Genomic DNA, 21322 nt, shown 5'->3' with positions numbered 1-21322 from the left:
ACCACCCATAATAAAGGCCAGTGTGCGTGCGTTCGTGGAAAACAAGCAAAGAGGAAACCAGAATCAAAGCAGGAAGAGATGGAGAGCGCCGGGGGCCGGGGGCCGAGGTTCACCTCTCTGATAGGCTGCGCAGGTTGACTGACAGGCTCGGCGGGCCTATCGGGCTCCGGGCTCTCGGCCAGGGGAGGTTTAAGGTCAGGGGGGGTATCGGGGGTCTGGGGGCGAGCGGTATCGGAGCCAAGGGGTGGGGATGGGGGTAGGGGGGAAGCGGTCTCGCGAGAGTCTGCCTTCTCCAGCACCGGTGCCGTGGCCGGTGTGGGTGCCGGTGCCGTGGCTGCTACCGGGACCAAGGCCGGTGGGGGTGCAGAGGCCGGTGCCGTGGCTGGTAGCGGGGCTGAGGCCGGTGTTGGGGTCTCTGCGGCATCGGAAGGGCCCGTCTGGGGGGTCTTAGGGGCCTCGGGGGGAGCTCTGGCTAGAGGGGCCAGGGTCTCGAGGACGTGAGCTTGCGGGGTGGCGGTGAGTGCTCGGTCTGGGGGCGCTGCGGTCTGAGGGGGTTTGGCGGGGCTGTTTTCGGGGGCCTTGCCGCCGCCGGGGTCTTTGGCGGCGGCAGGGTTTTTGGCGGCGTCGGCGGGCTGCTTGCTGTGGTGCTGAAGGGACAGCAGGTACAGCTGCTCCTGCTGCAGGCGCTTGTGCAGACGCTCGGCCTTGCGCTGCTCCTCCAGCTCTCGCCACTTGAACTCCTAGTGCAGCACAGGTCAAAGGTCAGAGTGGGCGCCGAGGTCATGAGGTCGGCCCGAGTGGGGTCGGAGGTCGGCGGAGACGGAGAGGATGATGGTGGTCACGCTCGAGACCACCCTACACGCCCCCTAGTGTTCTACGCTGATAATGTACTGTCCGGTTATACACTTTGCTTAGCATTTTGGTTCGATTGAATGAAGCGCTTATAAAGGCAGTGGTTCTCAAACCTTTTCATGTCAAGGTCCCCCAAATAGATATGTTATTTGGGGACTCCCCATCTGAAAAGGTTTTGTTCCAGTGCCCCCCAGAATAGAAGATTTATGTAAAGGAAAAACGATTATTTAGAATTTCCAAAACATTTTCCCAAGAATGTTGAACTTGTAGATCTGCTATTTTTGAATAGCCAACATGGATGAAGTGGTTAAAATGATTGTGATGAGATAAGATAAGATTTGCACAATTGTCACAACTTTGTAAAAATAGCAGATCTAAAATGACATGAATACTTTCACGGTTTTAATGGGTTAATCTGGGTTCATCACATGTGAGTTTGAGTGAAAATACATTATGTAAATACAAAGAGAAAAACAGGAACTGTATGCTTTGGAAGCTTGTGGGCAGTTATGTAAAAGTTGGTCCGCCACAGGTCTATTTCTGTTGTATACTCCGACTTTCTTCTCAGAAAAACTATACATTAAGTTATATAAAGCCGTGTTTCTGTGGACACATCCAACAGCTCATTACAAACCACAAACTTTTCATCTCCATATTTTAACTTTGTGTTTTTTCGTAAAATGAATGCCCTGCTTCATCATACTACAGAGTCACACAGAAGCGTCAAAATAGAAGATCCACAAGCTCCAAACACGGCCTGAAGTGGTGCGTTTTGAGCTTGTAGATCTGCTACTTTTGCAGAATTTGAGTTCTGAAAAGTTAACAGCTTCGGACATAATGAGGTTTACACCTGACAGAGACCACATCGTCCCCAGTTAGTTTTAGTCTCACCAAAGCACTCCGTCTTTGCTTTGTCAAATAGAGGCGTTTTTAAATATCGCCTTCCTATAAGTAAAAACTGCTTCACAAACACTATAACCAAGACACACCGTTTTAAACGTATGGATTATATAGATTATTAGAGTGGTTGCCCAACAGGGCAACACATTATAGTCCTGGGGAAACTTTATTACTAGAGTAACTTTTCCGGGAAACTTTATTGATTACTAGGGTAATCAAAGGTCATGTCTCACCTAGACTCAGGATCTGACATGCATGTTGACCTGATGGTCAAGATTCCATTTATCCCCCTGAGCAAGCAGCCCGGCTCTATTAGCTCAACGGTAAAACATTAAGTACTTGTGCAGGAAACCAGGTTCAAATCCCAGGCAGAAGATAGTGCTGCTTTAATTAACCTTTTTTAAATTATAATTGAATAATGGTCCTGATTAGGGATGGGACGATATGAAAATGTCATGTCATTATTGTGACCAAAGAAATCGTGATTTACGATATTATCGCGATAATCAAAATACCCCCAACATCCATTATCCTGGGGCGGAACATTTGCAAAGTGATTTGTTATTGAGTGAAAAAAAGTGCATAAGTACCTTTTACCAATAGAGGGTTTAAGTTGTATCGGATATGCAGCTCGGCAAATAAAAGGTGAATTGATCCCAGTGCATGACAGAGGAGGATATCACGATAAATTAAATCTCCACGATACGATTATCGTGAGTGTTTTTTATCACGATAAACGATAATATCGCTTATCGTCCCATCCATAGTCCTGATGTGTCAACTGTTCAGTCTGTATCTATTCCCCTTTTGACAGAAAAAGCTGAAAATACAAAGGCCAAAAAAAGACAACCTGGCTTATTTTAACCACATCATAAAAGTCGTGGCAAGTTGTGACTCAATCAATGGACTAAACATGCAAAAAGCCACTGCTACGGTCCTCTATAAAGATAATTTAATTTGGCACTCGGACAGTTTTCAGTCAGACAAAAAAAGAACAATCAAAATACGCTGAGTTTACACAATTATTGCAAAACTTAATGAATCGCAGACCAGGCAAGACAATGTGATGACTCAGTGGAGAAACACACCAGCTAGATCACTTACAATCATCACACACACACACACACACACACACACACACACACACACACACACACACACACACACACACACACACACACACACACACACACACACACACACACACACACACACACACACACACACACACACACACACACACACACACACAGTGACTCAGATCTCCCCGACCTGTAAAGAAAACCTCGGTCTGAACATTTCCTGATGGCTTCGTTTGAGACCAGAACGTTCTCGTTCATTCTTCTTACATGTCTTTAGTTTACACAAATAGAATGACTTTCTGTTAGCCGCAATCCTGCAGTCATAAACACACAGTTTTTTAGAACAAAACATATATTATGTTACTTTCTGTGGGGGGAAAAAGAACAACTAAACAGGCAAGTTTCTCTGGACAAAATAACACAATGCGTAGGTTATGTTTCAGGACGAATAAACACGGTGTGGTTTATGGGAAAAACAAATGCTAAAAGTAGCATTGGTGTCAGCATGGGTTTAATCAAAGAGAGATTGTCCACTCTCCTCCTGAAACTAACGGGGGTTTCGTCAAACCCCCCGTATGATTCCTACTGAGACAGAGCACAGGAAAGAGGGGAGTCTTTTTATCGACACCTCTTTTATGTCTGTGCTCGCCCTTGCGATTCAGAGAATTCACTTGGAGAGCCAAATCAAGGAACTAAGTACCGCTCTGAAGCGAATGCTGTGTGCCGGGTTCGAGGTCTTTCATCTCGTACTCCAGACGCCCAAAACACCTGACCATGCCCGAGACACATCATGTACAGCAGTTTTTATGAGGGAACCAATCGGGTCTGAAAATAACACACGTTCATAAGGGTTTGGGTCCAAAATAGGAAAAAAAATGGATTAACCAAAACAAATTTCTCCAAAACAAAAAGTTTGCAGGTTCATTAGGGTTACACTAAATTATCATGCAGTGTGTGTGTGTGTGTGTGTGTGTGTGTGTGTGTGTGTGTGTGTGAGAGTGTGAGTGTGAGTGTGAGTGTGAGTGTGAGTGTGTGTGTGTGTGTGTGTGTATCATACCAGTAACATGGCCTGTTCATGCAGTGTGTGTGTGTGTGTGTGTGTGTGTGTGTGTGTGTGTGTGTGTGTGTGTGTGTGTGTGTGTGTGTGTGTGTGTGTGTGTATCATACCAGTAACATGGCTTGTTCATGCAGCAGTTGTTGCTGCAGGATCTCCAGGTGTCTCTGCTCCTCCTCCAGCTGACGACGGATGTACTCCTGTCAATCAAGACACAATAAGCGCACACTGTGATTGGCAGCTAACATACCAGAAGCGGAGCAAAGAAAAGAACAGCCACCAAACTTTTGAAACGTTCAGAGTTCTTCCTGTTTTTCACCTAATCAGTTAACTGTCAAAACTCCAGACAGAATGGCCATGCTTGACTCACAGTGACGACAGAGATTGTGAATTTCATCCATCCAAGCATAAACAAATAGGTAGTAATTAGGCCCCCACCACCAAAAATAAAATAATAAATAAAAATCACACCCAATGTGAAGTGAGCGGTGGTCGTGCTTACATAACATCTTCAGGCTAGGATTTAAGTCTAGGATGTACAGGCTATGCTACACACACACATTTTACTATGGCAAAACGCTGAGGAAAAAGGCTACGGAAACACGCACAGCCACTTATAGGAGCGGTTTGCACCGCTCAAAAACTAGAAGCAGTGCTCTTCCGACCAGGTCAGGTATGTTATTGTGAACACAGTGTACAGTAACAGTACCTGTTCTCGGTCGTTCCTCCTCTTCTCGTCCTCGGCTCTCCTCCTCTCCTCCTCCTCCTTGCGCCTCCTGTCCATCTCCTCCACCCGTCTCTTCTCGTCCTGCTCCCTGCGGCGCTGCTCGCGCTCCTGCTGCCTCCTCATCTCACGCTCCCTGCGCTGTTGCTGTTGAACACAGAGAGAGAGTGTGATGACATGTATGTTTCTATTAGGGGCACAGCGGTTTACGGTTGAAAACCAAACCGTGCGGTACGCCCTGCGCGGTTCAACACATCTTACATAAAATAATGAATAAATGACTCGCAGAGTTGCCTGTGATCCGTCTGATGTTAGTCACCAAAAACAGCAGATCAAGCATGATTGACAAAGGGAGCATGTAGATTGTCTATATTCGGCAGGCGACACCATCTCATTAATACATTAGCAGAATGATTTGGCTCTACCTAACGTTGGTGTGCTGCTCTCCAGTCACCAGGAGCTCATTAAAAGTTACATTATTCCCAACAGTCCCAACTGTGACTGTAGCTACTTTTAAAATGACCAGCTCAAAATGATCTACCCCCACCTAATTTTTTAGGGCCTTGGGGATTAGCAGCACTGGCTTTACATATCGGACAAACAAATAGTAGGGACAAAAATTGGGAAATAGTGGGGAAGAAAACAAGTCTTCATCCCATTCTGTATGGAAGTGTAGGTTTTCAGGTTCTTTGTAAAGCTACTGACTCTTGAAAACAAGTATTGGGGGTTTGACTACTTTAGACAGTGACAGCCAGTGACAGGCCCTTCCTGATGTCAATCAATCAAGTGACCTTAATTCAAGTGACAGATAACAAAAAGAGGGGTTTTGTGACTATTTAAAAATATGTTTTTATTTTGTATATATTTTAATTATATATAATTTTTAGGGGCATGTCATGTGGTCTACCTGCACAGCCTCTGTGATCTAACGGCAGATCCCCATCTACCTTTTGGGCACCCCTGCTGTAGATAAACCGAACCAAAACCGTGGGCCAAAAACCTAACACGCACACACACACACGCATGCACGCACACACGCACACACTCACCTCCTCCAGGCGCCTCCTCTGCTCCTTCTGCTGCTCGATGCGCTTCTGCCTCTCGGCCAGTAGTTGGCGCTTGTACTCCTCCTGCTCTCTGAGCTGCTGCTCCTGGAGGAGCTGCTGGCGCCGCAGCGCCTCCGAGCGTTCCTTGTTCTCCTGCTGCAGCCGGATGAAGTCTCTACGCAGGGTGGACTCACCAGGGACGTTCACTATGGAACTGTAACATAATATTATAAATATTAATATTATTAATATGATGAAGTCTCTACGCAGGGTGGACTCACCAGGGACGTTCACTATGGAACTGTAACATATTATAAATATTATATTATTAATATGATGAAGTCTCTACGCAGGGTGGACTCACCAGGGACGTTCACTATGGAACTGTAACATATTATAAATATTATATTATTAATATGATGAAGTCTCTACGCAGGGTGGACTCACCAGGGACGTTCACTATGGAACTGTAACATATTATAAATATTATATTATTAATATGATGAAGTCTCTACGCAGGGTGGACTCACCAGGGACGTTCACTATGGAACTGTAACATATTATAAATATTATTATTAATATGATGAAGTCTCTACGCAGGGTGGACTCACCAGGGACGTTCACTATGGAACTGTAACATAATATTATAAATATTATTATTAATATGATGAAGTCTCTACGCAGGGTGGACTCACCAGGGACGTTCACTATGGAACTGTAACATAATATTATAAATATTATTATTAATATGATGAAGTCTCTACGCAGGGTGGACTCACCAGGGACGTTCACTATGGAACTGTAACATAATATTATTAATATGATGAAGTCTCTACGCAGGGTGGACTCACCAGGGACGTTCACTATGGAACTGTAACATATTATTATAAATATTATATTATTAATATGATGAAGTCTCTACGCAGGGTGGACTCACCAGGGACGTTCACTATGGAACTATAATATTATAAATATTATATTATTAATATTATTAATATGATGAAGTCTCTACGCAGGGTGGACTCACCAGGGACGTTCACTATGGAACTGTAACATAATATTATAAATATTATATTATTAATATGATGAAGTCTCTACGCAGGGTGGACTCACCAGGGACGTTCACTATGGAACTGTAACATATTATAAATATTATATTATTAATATGATGAAGTCTCTACGCAGGGTGGACTCACCAGGGACGTTCACTATGGAACTGTAACATATTATAAATATTATATTATTAATATGATGAAGTCTCTACGCAGGGTGGACTCACCAGGGACGTTCACTATGGAACTGTAACATAATATAAATATTATATTATTAATATGATGAAGTCTCTACGCAGGGTGGACTCACCAGGGACGTTCACTATGGAACTGTAACATAATATAAATATTATATTATTAATATGATGAAGTCTCTACGCAGGGTGGACTCACCAGGGACGTTCACTATGGAACTGTAACATAATATAAATATTATATTATTAATATGATGAAGTCTCTACGCAGGGTGGACTCACCAGGGACGTTCACTATGGAACTGTAACATATTATAAATATTATATTATTAATATGATGAAGTCTCTACGCAGGGTGGACTCACCAGGGACGTTCACTATGGAACTGTAACATATTATAAATATTATTATTAATATGATGAAGTCTCTACGCAGGGTGGACTCACCAGGGACGTTCACTATGGAACTGTAACATAATATTATAAATATTATTATTAATATGATGAAGTCTCTACGCAGGGTGGACTCACCAGGGACGTTCACTATGGAACTGTAACATAATATTATAAATATTATTATTAATATGATGAAGTCTCTACGCAGGGTGGACTCACCAGGGACGTTCACTATGGAACTGTAACATATTATAAATATTATATTATTAATATGATGAAGTCTCTACGCAGGGTGGACTCACCAGGGACGTTCACTATGGAACTGTAACATAATATTATAATATTATTATTAATATGATGAAGTCTCTACGCAGGGTGGACTCACCAGGGACGTTCACTATGGAACTGTAACATAATATTATAAATATTATATTATTAATATGATGAAGTCTCTACGCAGGGTGGACTCACCAGGGACGTTCACTATGGAACTGTAACATATTATAAATATTATTATTAATATGATGAAGTCTCTACGCAGGGTGGACTCACCAGGGACGTTCACTATGGAACTGTAACATAATATTATTAAATATTAATATTAATATTATTAATATGATGAAGTCTCTACGCAGGGTGGACTCACCTGGGACGTTCACTATGGAACTGTAACATAATATTATTAATATTATTATTAATATGATGAAGTCTCTACGCAGGGTGGACTCACCAGGGACGTTCACTATGGAACTGTAACATATTATAAATATTATATTATTAATATGATGAAGTCTCTACGCAGGGTGGACTCACCAGGGACGTTCACTATGGAACTGTAAATAATATTATAAATATTATTATTAATATGATGAAGTCTCTACGCAGGGTGGACTCACCAGGGACGTTCACTATGGAACTGTAACATAATATAAATATTATATTATTAATATGATGAAGTCTCTACGCAGGGTGGACTCACCAGGGACGTTCACTATGGAACTGTAACATAATATTATAAATATTATTATTAATATGATGAAGTCTCTACGCAGGGTGGACTCACCAGGGACGTTCACTATGGAACTGTAACATAATATAAATATTATATTATTAATATGATGAAGTCTCTACGCAGGGTGGACTCACCAGGGACGTTCACTATGGAACTGTAACATATTATAAATATTATTATTAATATGATGAAGTCTCTACGCAGGGTGGACTCACCAGGGACGTTCACTATGGAACTGTAACATAATATTATAAATATTATTATTAATATGATGAAGTCTCTACGCAGGGTGGACTCACCAGGGACGTTCACTATGGAACTGTAACATATTATAAATATTATTATTAATATGATGAAGTCTCTACGCAGGGTGGACTCACCAGGGACGTTCACTATGGAACTGTAACATATTATAAATATTATATTATTAATATGATGAAGTCTCTACGCAGGGTGGACTCACCAGGGACGTTCACTATGGAACTGTAACATAATATAAATATTATATTATTAATATGATGAAGTCTCTACGCAGGGTGGACTCACCAGGGACGTTCACTATGGAACTGTAACATATTATAAATATTATTATTAATATGATGAAGTCTCTACGCAGGGTGGACTCACCAGGGACGTTCACTATGGAACTGTAACATAATATTATAAATATTATTATTAATATGATGAAGTCTCTACGCAGGGTGGACTCACCAGGGACGTTCACTATGGAACTGTAACATATTATAAATATTATTATTAATATGATGAAGTCTCTACGCAGGGTGGACTCACCAGGGACGTTCACTATGGAACTGTAACATATTATAAATATTATATTATTAATATGATGAAGTCTCTACGCAGGGTGGACTCACCAGGGACGTTCACTATGGAACTGTAACATATTATAAATATTATATTATTAATATGATGAAGTCTCTACGCAGGGTGGACTCCCCTGGGACGTTCACTATGGAACTGTAAATAATATTATTAATATTATTATTAATATGATGAAGTCTCTACGCAGGGTGGACTCACCAGGGACGTTCACTATGGAACTGTAACATAATATTATAAATATTATTATTAATATGATGAAGTCTCTACGCAGGGTGGACTCACCAGGGACGTTCACTATGGAACTGTAACATAATATTATAAATATTATTATTAATATGATGAAGTCTCTACGCAGGGTGGACTCACCAGGGACGTTCACTATGGAACTGTAACATAATATTATAAATATTATTATTAATATGATGAAGTCTCTACGCAGGGTGGACTCACCAGGGACGTTCACTATGGAACTGTAACATATTATAAATATTATTATTAATATGATGAAGTCTCTACGCAGGGTGGACTCACCAGGGACGTTCACTATGGAACTGTAACATATTATAAATATTATATTATTAATATGATGAAGTCTCTACGCAGGGTGGACTCACCAGGGACGTTCACTATGGAACTGTAACATAATATTATAAATATTATTATTAATATGATGAAGTCTCTACGCAGGGTGGACTCACCAGGGACGTTCACTATGGAACTGTAACATAATATTATAAATATTATTATTAATATGATGAAGTCTCTACGCAGGGTGGACTCACCAGGGACGTTCACTATGGAACTGTAACATATTATAAATATTATTATTAATATGATGAAGTCTCTACGCAGGGTGGACTCACCAGGGACGTTCACTATGGAACTGTAACATATTATAAATATTATATTATTAATATGATGAAGTCTCTACGCAGGGTGGACTCACCAGGGACGTTCACTATGGAACTGTAACATAATATTATAAATATTATTATTAATATGATGAAGTCTCTACGCAGGGTGGACTCACCAGGGACGTTCACTATGGAACTGTAACATATTATAAATATTATTATTAATATGATGAAGTCTCTACGCAGGGTGGACTCACCAGGGACGTTCACTATGGAACTGTAACATATTATAAATATTATTATTAATATGATGAAGTCTCTACGCAGGGTGGACTCACCAGGGACGTTCACTATGGAACTATAACATATTATTATTAATATGATGAAGTCTCTACGCAGGGTGGACTCACCAGGGACGTTCACTATGGAACTATAACATATTATTATTAATATGATGAAGTCTCTACGCAGGGTGGACTCACCAGGGACGTTCACTATGGAACTGTAACATATTATAAATATTATTATTAATATGATGAAGTCTCTACGCAGGGTGGACTCACCAGGGACGTTCACTATGGAACTATAACATATTATTATTAATATGATGAAGTCTCTACGCAGGGTGGACTCACCTGGGACGTTCACTATGGAACTGTAACATAATATTATTAATATTATTATTAATATGATGAAGTCTCTACGCAGGGTGGACTCACCAGGGACGTTCACTATGGAACTGTAAATAATATTATAAATATTATTATTAATATGATGAAGTCTCTACGCAGGGTGGACTCACCAGGGACGTTCACTATGGAACTGTAACATAATATAAATATTATATTATTAATATGATGAAGTCTCTACGCAGGGTGGACTCACCAGGGACGTTCACTATGGAACTGTAACATAATATTATAAATATTATTATTAATATGATGAAGTCTCTACGCAGGGTGGACTCACCAGGGACGTTCACTATGGAACTGTAACATAATATAAATATTATATTATTAATATGATGAAGTCTCTACGCAGGGTGGACTCACCAGGGACGTTCACTATGGAACTGTAACATATTATAAATATTATTATTAATATGATGAAGTCTCTACGCAGGGTGGACTCACCAGGGACGTTCACTATGGAACTGTAACATAATATTATAAATATTATTATTAATATGATGAAGTCTCTACGCAGGGTGGACTCACCAGGGACGTTCACTATGGAACTGTAACATATTATAAATATTATTATTAATATGATGAAGTCTCTACGCAGGGTGGACTCACCAGGGACGTTCACTATGGAACTGTAACATATTATAAATATTATATTATTAATATGATGAAGTCTCTACGCAGGGTGGACTCACCAGGGACGTTCACTATGGAACTGTAACATAATATAAATATTATATTATTAATATGATGAAGTCTCTACGCAGGGTGGACTCACCAGGGACGTTCACTATGGAACTGTAACATATTATAAATATTATTATTAATATGATGAAGTCTCTACGCAGGGTGGACTCACCAGGGACGTTCACTATGGAACTGTAACATAATTATAAATATTATTATTAATATGATGAAGTCTCTACGCAGGGTGGACTCACCAGGGACGTTCACTATGGAACTGTAACATATTATAAATATTATTATTAATATGATGAAGTCTCTACGCAGGGTGGACTCACCAGGGACGTTCACTATGGAACTGTAACATATTATAAATATTATATTATTAATATGATGAAGTCTCTACGCAGGGTGGACTCACCAGGGACGTTCACTATGGAACTGTAACATATTATAAATATTATATTATTAATATGATGAAGTCTCTACGCAGGGTGGACTCCCCTGGGACGTTCACTATGGAACTGTAAATAATATTATTAATATTATTATTAATATGATGAAGTCTCTACGCAGGGTGGACTCACCAGGGACGTTCACTATGGAACTGTAACATAATATTATAAATATTATTATTAATATGATGAAGTCTCTACGCAGGGTGGACTCACCAGGGACGTTCACTATGGAACTGTAACATAATTATAAATATTATTATTAATATGATGAAGTCTCTACGCAGGGTGGACTCACCAGGGACGTTCACTATGGAACTGTAACATAATATTATAAATATTATTATTAATATGATGAAGTCTCTACGCAGGGTGGACTCACCAGGGACGTTCACTATGGAACTGTAACATATTATAAATATTATTATTAATATGATGAAGTCTCTACGCAGGGTGGACTCACCAGGGACGTTCACTATGGAACTGTAACATATTATAAATATTATTATTAATATGATGAAGTCTCTACGCAGGGTGGACTCACCAGGGACGTTCACTATGGAACTGTAACATAATATTATAAATATTATTATTAATATGATGAAGTCTCTACGCAGGGTGGACTCACCAGGGACGTTCACTATGGAACTGTAACATAATATTATAAATATTATTATTAATATGATGAAGTCTCTACGCAGGGTGGACTCACCAGGGACGTTCACTATGGAACTGTAACATATTATAAATATTATTATTAATATGATGAAGTCTCTACGCAGGGTGGACTCACCAGGGACGTTCACTATGGAACTGTAACATATTATAAATATTATATTATTAATATGATGAAGTCTCTACGCAGGGTGGACTCACCAGGGACGTTCACTATGGAACTGTAACATAATATTATAAATATTATTATTAATATGATGAAGTCTCTACGCAGGGTGGACTCACCAGGGACGTTCACTATGGAACTGTAACATATTATAAATATTATTATTAATATGATGAAGTCTCTACGCAGGGTGGACTCACCAGGGACGTTCACTATGGAACTGTAACATATTATAAATATTATTATTAATATGATGAAGTCTCTACGCAGGGTGGACTCACCAGGGACGTTCACTATGGAACTGTAACATATTAATTATTAATATGATGAAGTCTCTACGCAGGGTGGACTCACCAGGGACGTTCACTATGGAACTATAACATATTATTATTAATATGATGAAGTCTCTACGCAGGGTGGACTCACCAGGGACGTTCACTATGGAACTGTAACATATTATAAATATTATTATTAATATGATGAAGTCTCTACGCAGGGTGGACTCACCAGGGACGTTCACTATGGAACTGTAACATATTATAAATATTATTATTAATATGATGAAGTCTCTACGCAGGGTGGACTCACCAGGGACGTTCACTATGGAACTGTAACATAATATTATAAATATTATTATTAATATGATGAAGTCTCTACGCAGGGTGGACTCACCAGGGACGTTCACTATGGAACTGTAACATATTATAAATATTATTATTAATATGATGAAGTCTCTACGCAGGGTGGACTCACCAGGGACGTTCACTATGGAACTGTAACATATTATAAATATTATTATTAATATGATGAAGTCTCTACGCAGGGTGGACTCACCAGGGACGTTCACTATGGAACTGTAACATATTATAAATATTATATTATTAATATGATGAAGTCTCTACGCAGGGTGGACTCCCCTGGGACGTTCACTATGGAACTGTAACATAATATTATTAATATTATTATTAATATGATGAAGTCTCTACGCAGGGTGGACTCACCAGGGACGTTCACTATGGAACTGTAACATAATATTATAAATATTATTATTAATATGATGAAGTCTCTACGCAGGGTGGACTCACCAGGGACGTTCACTATGGAACTGTAACATAATATTATAAATATTATTATTAATATGATGAAGTCTCTACGCAGGGTGGACTCACCAGGGACGTTCACTATGGAACTGTAACATAATATTATAAATATTATTATTAATATGATGAAGTCTCTACGCAGGGTGGACTCACCAGGGACGTTCACTATGGAACTGTAACATATTATAAATATTATTATTAATATGATGAAGTCTCTACGCAGGGTGGACTCACCAGGGACGTTCACTATGGAACTGTAACATATTATAAATATTATATTATTAATATGATGAAGTCTCTACGCAGGGTGGACTCACCAGGGACGTTCACTATGGAACTGTAACATAATATTATAAATATTATTATTAATATGATGAAGTCTCTACGCAGGGTGGACTCACCAGGGACGTTCACTATGGAACTGTAACATAATATTATAAATATTATTATTAATATGATGAAGTCTCTACGCAGGGTGGACTCACCAGGGACGTTCACTATGGAACTGTAACATATTATAAATATTATTATTAATATGATGAAGTCTCTACGCAGGGTGGACTCACCAGGGACGTTCACTATGGAACTGTAACATATTATAAATATTATATTATTAATATGATGAAGTCTCTACGCAGGGTGGACTCACCAGGGACGTTCACTATGGAACTGTAACATAATATTATAAATATTATTATTAATATGATGAAGTCTCTACGCAGGGTGGACTCACCAGGGACGTTCACTATGGAACTGTAACATATTATAAATATTATTATTAATATGATGAAGTCTCTACGCAGGGTGGACTCACCAGGGACGTTCACTATGGAACTGTAACATATTATAAATATTATTATTAATATGATGAAGTCTCTACGCAGGGTGGACTCACCAGGGACGTTCACTATGGAACTATAACATATTATTATTAATATGATGAAGTCTCTACGCAGGGTGGACTCACCAGGGACGTTCACTATGGAACTATAACATATTATTATTAATATGATGAAGTCTCTACGCAGGGTGGACTCACCAGGGACGTTCACTATGGAACTGTAACATATTATAAATATTATTATTAATATGATGAAGTCTCTACGCAGGGTGGACTCACCAGGGACGTTCACTATGGAACTATAACATATTATTATTAATATGATGAAGTCTCTACGCAGGGTGGACTCACCAGGGACGTTCACTATGGAACTGTAACATATTATAAATATTATATTATTAATATGATGAAGTCTCTACGCAGGGTGGACTCACCAGGGACGTTCACTATGGAACTGTAACATATTATAAATATTATATTATTAATATGATGAAGTCTCTACGCAGGGTGGACTCACCAGGGACGTTCACTATGGAACTGTAACATAATATAAATATTATATTATTAATATGATGAAGTCTCTACGCAGGGTGGACTCACCAGGGACGTTCACTATGGAACTGTAACATAATATTATTAATATGATGAAGTCTCTACGCAGGGTGGACTCACCAGGGACGTTCACTATGGAACTGTAACATATTATTATAAATATTATATTATTAATATGATGAAGTCTCTACGCAGGGTGGACTCACCAGGGACGTTCACTATGGAACTATAATATTATAAATATTATATTATTAATATTATTAATATGATGAAGTCTCTACGCAGGGTGGACTCACCAGGGACGTTCACTATGGAACTGTAACATAATATTATAAATATTATATTATTAATATGATGAAGTCTCTACGCAGGGTGGACTCACCAGGGACGTTCACTATGGAACTGTAACATATTATAAATATTATATTATTAATATGATGAAGTCTCTACGCAGGGTGGACTCACCAGGGACGTTCACTATGGAACTGTAACATATTATAAATATTATATTATTAATATGATGAAGTCTCTACGCAGGGTGGACTCACCAGGGACGTTCACTATGGAACTGTAACATAATATAAATATTATATTATTAATATGATGAAGTCTCTACGCAGGGTGGACTCACCAGGGACGTTCACTATGGAACTGTAACATAATATAAATATTATATTATTAATATGATGAAGTCTCTACGCAGGGTGGACTCACCAGGGACGTTCACTATGGAACTGTAACATAATATAAATATTATATTATTAATATGATGAAGTCTCTACGCAGGGTGGACTCACCAGGGACGTTCACTATGGAACTGTAACATATTATAAATATTATATTATTAATATGATGAAGTCTCTACGCAGGGTGGACTCACCAGGGACGTTCACTATGGAACTGTAACATATTATAAATATTATTATTAATATGATGAAGTCTCTACGCAGGGTGGACTCACCAGGGACGTTCACTATGGAACTGTAACATAATATTATAAATATTATTATTAATATGATGAAGTCTCTACGCAGGGTGGACTCACCAGGGACGTTCACTATGGAACTGTAACATAATATTATAAATATTATTATTAATATGATGAAGTCTCTACGCAGGGTGGACTCACCAGGGACGTTCACTATGGAACTGTAACATATTATAAATATTATATTATTAATATGATGAAGTCTCTACGCAGGGTGGACTCACCAGGGACGTTCACTATGGAACTGTAACATAATATTATAATATTATTATTAATATGATGAAGTCTCTACGCAGGGTGGACTCACCAGGGACGTTCACTATGGAACTGTAACATAATATTATAAATATTATATTATTAATATGATGAAGTCTCTACGCAGGGTGGACTCACCAGGGACGTTCACTATGGAACTGTAACATATTATAAATATTATTATTAATATGATGAAGTCTCTACGCAGGGTGGACTCACCAGGGACGTTCACTATGGAACTGTAACATAATATTATTAAATATTAATATTAATATTATTAATATGATGAAGTCTCTACGCAGGGTGGACTCACCTGGGACGTTCACTATGGAACTGTAACATAATATTATTAATATTATTATTAATATGATGAAGTCTCTACGCAGGGTGGACTCACCAGGGACGTTCACTATGGAACTGTAACATATTATAAATATTATATTATTAATATGATGAAGTCTCTACGCAGGGTGGACTCACCAGGGACGTTCACTATGGAACTGTAAATAATATTATAAATATTATTATTAATATGATGAAGTCTCTACGCAGGGTGGACTCACCAGGGACGTTCACTATGGAACTGTAACATAATATAAATATTATATTATTAATATGATGAAGTCTCTACGCAGGGTGGACTCACCAGGGACGTTCACTATGGAACTGTAACATAATATTATAAATATTATTATTAATATGATGAAGTCTCTACGCAGGGTGGACTCACCAGGGACGTTCACTATGGAACTGTAACATAATATAAATATTATATTATTAATATGATGAAGTCTCTACGCAGGGTGGACTCACCAGGGACGTTCACTATGGAACTGTAACATATTATAAATATTATTATTAATATGATGAAGTCTCTACGCAGGGTGGACTCACCAGGGACGTTCACTATGGAACTGTAACATAATATTAAAAATATTATTATTAATATGATGAAGTCTCTACGCAGGGTGGACTCACCAGGGACGTTCACTATGGAACTGTAACATATTATAAATATTATTATTAATATGATGAAGTCTCTACGCAGGGTGGACTCACCAGGGACGTTCACTATGGAACTGTAACATATTATAAATATTATATTATTAATATGATGAAGTCTCTACGCAGGGTGGACTCACCAGGGACGTTCACTATGGAACTGTAACATAATATAAATATTATATTATTAATATGATGAAGTCTCTACGCAGGGTGGACTCACCAGGGACGTTCACTATGGAACTGTAACATATTATAAATATTATTATTAATATGATGAAGTCTCTACGCAGGGTGGACTCACCAGGGACGTTCACTATGGAACTGTAACATAATATTATAAATATTATTATTAATATGATGAAGTCTCTACGCAGGGTGGACTCACCAGGGACGTTCACTATGGAACTGTAACATATTATAAATATTATTATTAATATGATGAAGTCTCTACGCAGGGTGGACTCACCAGGGACGTTCACTATGGAACTGTAACATATTATAAATATTATATTATTAATATGATGAAGTCTCTACGCAGGGTGGACTCACCAGGGACGTTCACTATGGAACTGTAACATATTATAAATATTATATTATTAATATGATGAAGTCTCTACGCAGGGTGGACTCCCCTGGGACGTTCACTATGGAACTGTAAATAATATTATTAATATTATTATTAATATGATGAAGTCTCTACGCAGGGTGGACTCACCAGGGACGTTCACTATGGAACTGTAACATAATATTATAAATATTATTATTAATATGATGAAGTCTCTACGCAGGGTGGACTCACCAGGGACGTTCACTATGGAACTGTAACATAATATTATAAATATTATTATTAATATGATGAAGTCTCTACGCAGGGTGGACTCACCAGGGACGTTCACTATGGAACTGTAACATAATATTATAAATATTATTATTAATATGATGAAGTCTCTACGCAGGGTGGACTCACCAGGGACGTTCACTATGGAACTGTAACATATTATAAATATTATTATTAATATGATGAAGTCTCTACGCAGGGTGGACTCACCAGGGACGTTCACTATGGAACTGTAACATATTATAAATATTATATTATTAATATGATGAAGTCTCTACGCAGGGTGGACTCACCAGGGACGTTCACTATGGAACTGTAACATAATATTATAAATATTATTATTAATATGATGAAGTCTCTACGCAGGGTGGACTCACCAGGGACGTTCACTATGGAACTGTAACATAATATTATAAATATTATTATTAATATGATGAAGTCTCTACGCAGGGTGGACTCACCAGGGACGTTCACTATGGAACTGTAACATATTATAAATATTATTATTAATATGATGAAGTCTCTACGCAGGGTGGACTCACCAGGGACGTTCACTATGGAACTGTAACATATTATAAATATTATATTATTAATATGATGAAGTCTCTACGCAGGGTGGACTCACCAGGGACGTTCACTATGGAACTGTAACATAATATTATAAATATTATTATTAATATGATGAAGTCTCTACGCAGGGTGGACTCACCAGGGACGTTCACTATGGAACTGTAACATATTATAAATATTATTATTAATATGATGAAGTCTCTACGCAGGGTGGACTCACCAGGGACGTTCACTATGGAACTGTAACATATTATAAATATTATTATTAATATGATGAAGTCTCTACGCAGGGTGGACTCACCAGGGACGTTCACTATGGAACTATAACATATTATTATTAATATGATGAAGTCTCTACGCAGGGTGGACTCACCAGGGACGTTCACTATGGAACTATAACATATTATTATTAATATGATGAAGTCTCTACGCAGGGTGGACTCACCAGGGACGTTCACTATGGAACTGTAACATATTATAAATATTATTATTAATATGATGAAGTCTCTACGCAGGGTGGACTCACCAGGGACGTTCACTATGGAACTATAACATATTATTATTAATATGATGAAGTCTCTACGCAGGGTGGACTCACCTGGGACGTTCACTATGGAACTGTAACATAATATTATTAATATTATTATTAATATGATGAAGTCTCTACGCAGGGTGGACTCACCAGGGACGTTCACTATGGAACTGTAAATAATATTATAAATATTATTATTAATATGATGAAGTCTCTACGCAGGGTGGACTCACCAGGGACGTTCACTATGGAACTGTAACATAATATAAATATTATATTATTAATATGATGAAGTCTCTACGCAGGGTGGACTCACCAGGGACGTTCACTATGGAACTGTAACATAATATTATAAATATTATTATTAATATGATGAAGTCTCTACGCAGGGTGGACTCACCAGGGACGTTCACTATGGAACTGTAACATAATATAAATATTATATTATTAATATGATGAAGTCTCTACGCAGGGTGGACTCACCAGGGACGTTCACTATGGAACTGTAACATATTATAAATATTATTATTAATATGATGAAGTCTCTACGCAGGGTGGACTCACCAGGGACGTTCACTATGGAACTGTAACATAATATTATAAATATTATTATTAATATGATGAAGTCTCTACGCAGGGTGGACTCACCAGGGACGTTCACTATGGAACTGTAACATATTATAAATATTATTATTAATATGATGAAGTCTCTACGCAGGGTGGACTCACCAGGGACGTTCACTATGGAACTGTAACATATTATAAATATTATATTATTAATATGATGAAGTCTCTACGCAGGGTGGACTCACCAGGGACGTTCACTATGGAACTGTAACATAATATAAATATTATATTATTAATATGATGAAGTCTCTACGCAGGGTGGACTCACCAGGGACGTTCACTATGGAACTGTAACATATTATAAATATTATTATTAATATGATGAAGTCTCTACGCAGGGTGGACTCACCAGGGACGTTCACTATGGAACTGTAACATAATATTATAAATATTATTATTAATATGATGAAGTCTCTACGCAGGGTGGACTCACCAGGGACGTTCACTATGGAACTGTAACATATTATAAATATTATTATTAATATGATGAAGTCTCTACGCAGGGTGGACTCACCAGGGACGTTCACTATGGAACTGTAACATATTATAAATATTATATTATTAATATGATGAAGTCTCTACGCAGGGTGGACTCACCAGGGACGTTCACTATGGAACTGTAACATATTATAAATATTATATTATTAATATGATGAAGTCTCTACGCAGGGTGGACTCCCCTGGGACGTTCACTATGGAACTGTAAATAATATTATTAATATTATTATTAATATGATGAAGTCTCTACGCAGGGTGGACTCACCAGGGACGTTCACTATGGAACTGTAACATAATATTATAAATATTATTATTAATATGATGAAGTCTCTACGCAGGGTGGACTCACCAGGGACGTTCACTATGGAACTGTAACATAATATTATAAATATTATTATTAATATGATGAAGTCTCTACGCAGGGTGGACTCACCAGGGACGTTCACTATGGAACTGTAACATAATATTATAAATATTATTATTAATATGATGAAGTCTCTACGCAGGGTGGACTCACCAGGGACGTTCACTATGGAACTGTAACATATTATAAATATTATTATTAATATGATGAAGTCTCTACGCAGGGTGGACTCACCAGGGACGTTCACTATGGAACTGTAACATATTATAAATATTATATTATTAATATGATGAAGTCTCTACGCAGGGTGGACTCACCAGGGACGTTCACTATGGAACTGTAACATAATATTATAAATATTATTATTAATATGATGAAGTCTCTACGCAGGGTGGACTCACCAGGGACGTTCACTATGGAACTGTAACATAATATTATAAATATTATTATTAATATGATGAAGTCTCTACGCAGGGTG

The 21322-nt window shown here is 38.2% G+C and overlaps 1 protein-coding gene across 3 annotated transcripts in view; it reads right to left on the bottom strand.

Moving 5' to 3' along the window:
* The window catches only part of LOC308280447 (mitogen-activated protein kinase kinase kinase kinase 4-like), a 119704-nt gene that overhangs the window by 34609 nt on the left and 63773 nt on the right, over positions 1–21322 (bottom strand). For all 3 annotated transcript variants that reach the window (XM_080720721.1, XM_080720719.1, XM_080720720.1), the window contains exons 12-14: positions 5662–5872; positions 4598–4759; positions 4002–4088 (exon numbers count right to left, since the gene is read on the bottom strand). In XM_080720721.1, coding sequence (XP_080576847.1) covers positions 4002–4088; positions 4598–4759; positions 5662–5872 — 460 coding nt within the window. The remainder of the gene's footprint in view (positions 1–4001; positions 4089–4597; positions 4760–5661; positions 5873–21322) is intronic.

Source organism: Nannobrachium achirus (assembly GCF_963921795.1).
Source record: "Nannobrachium achirus genome assembly, chromosome: 24".
Lineage (NCBI taxonomy): Eukaryota > Metazoa > Chordata > Actinopteri > Myctophiformes > Myctophidae > Nannobrachium > Nannobrachium achirus.
Note: the sequence above shows the minus strand (reverse complement) of the source record. Positions and strands in the feature narration are given on the sequence as shown.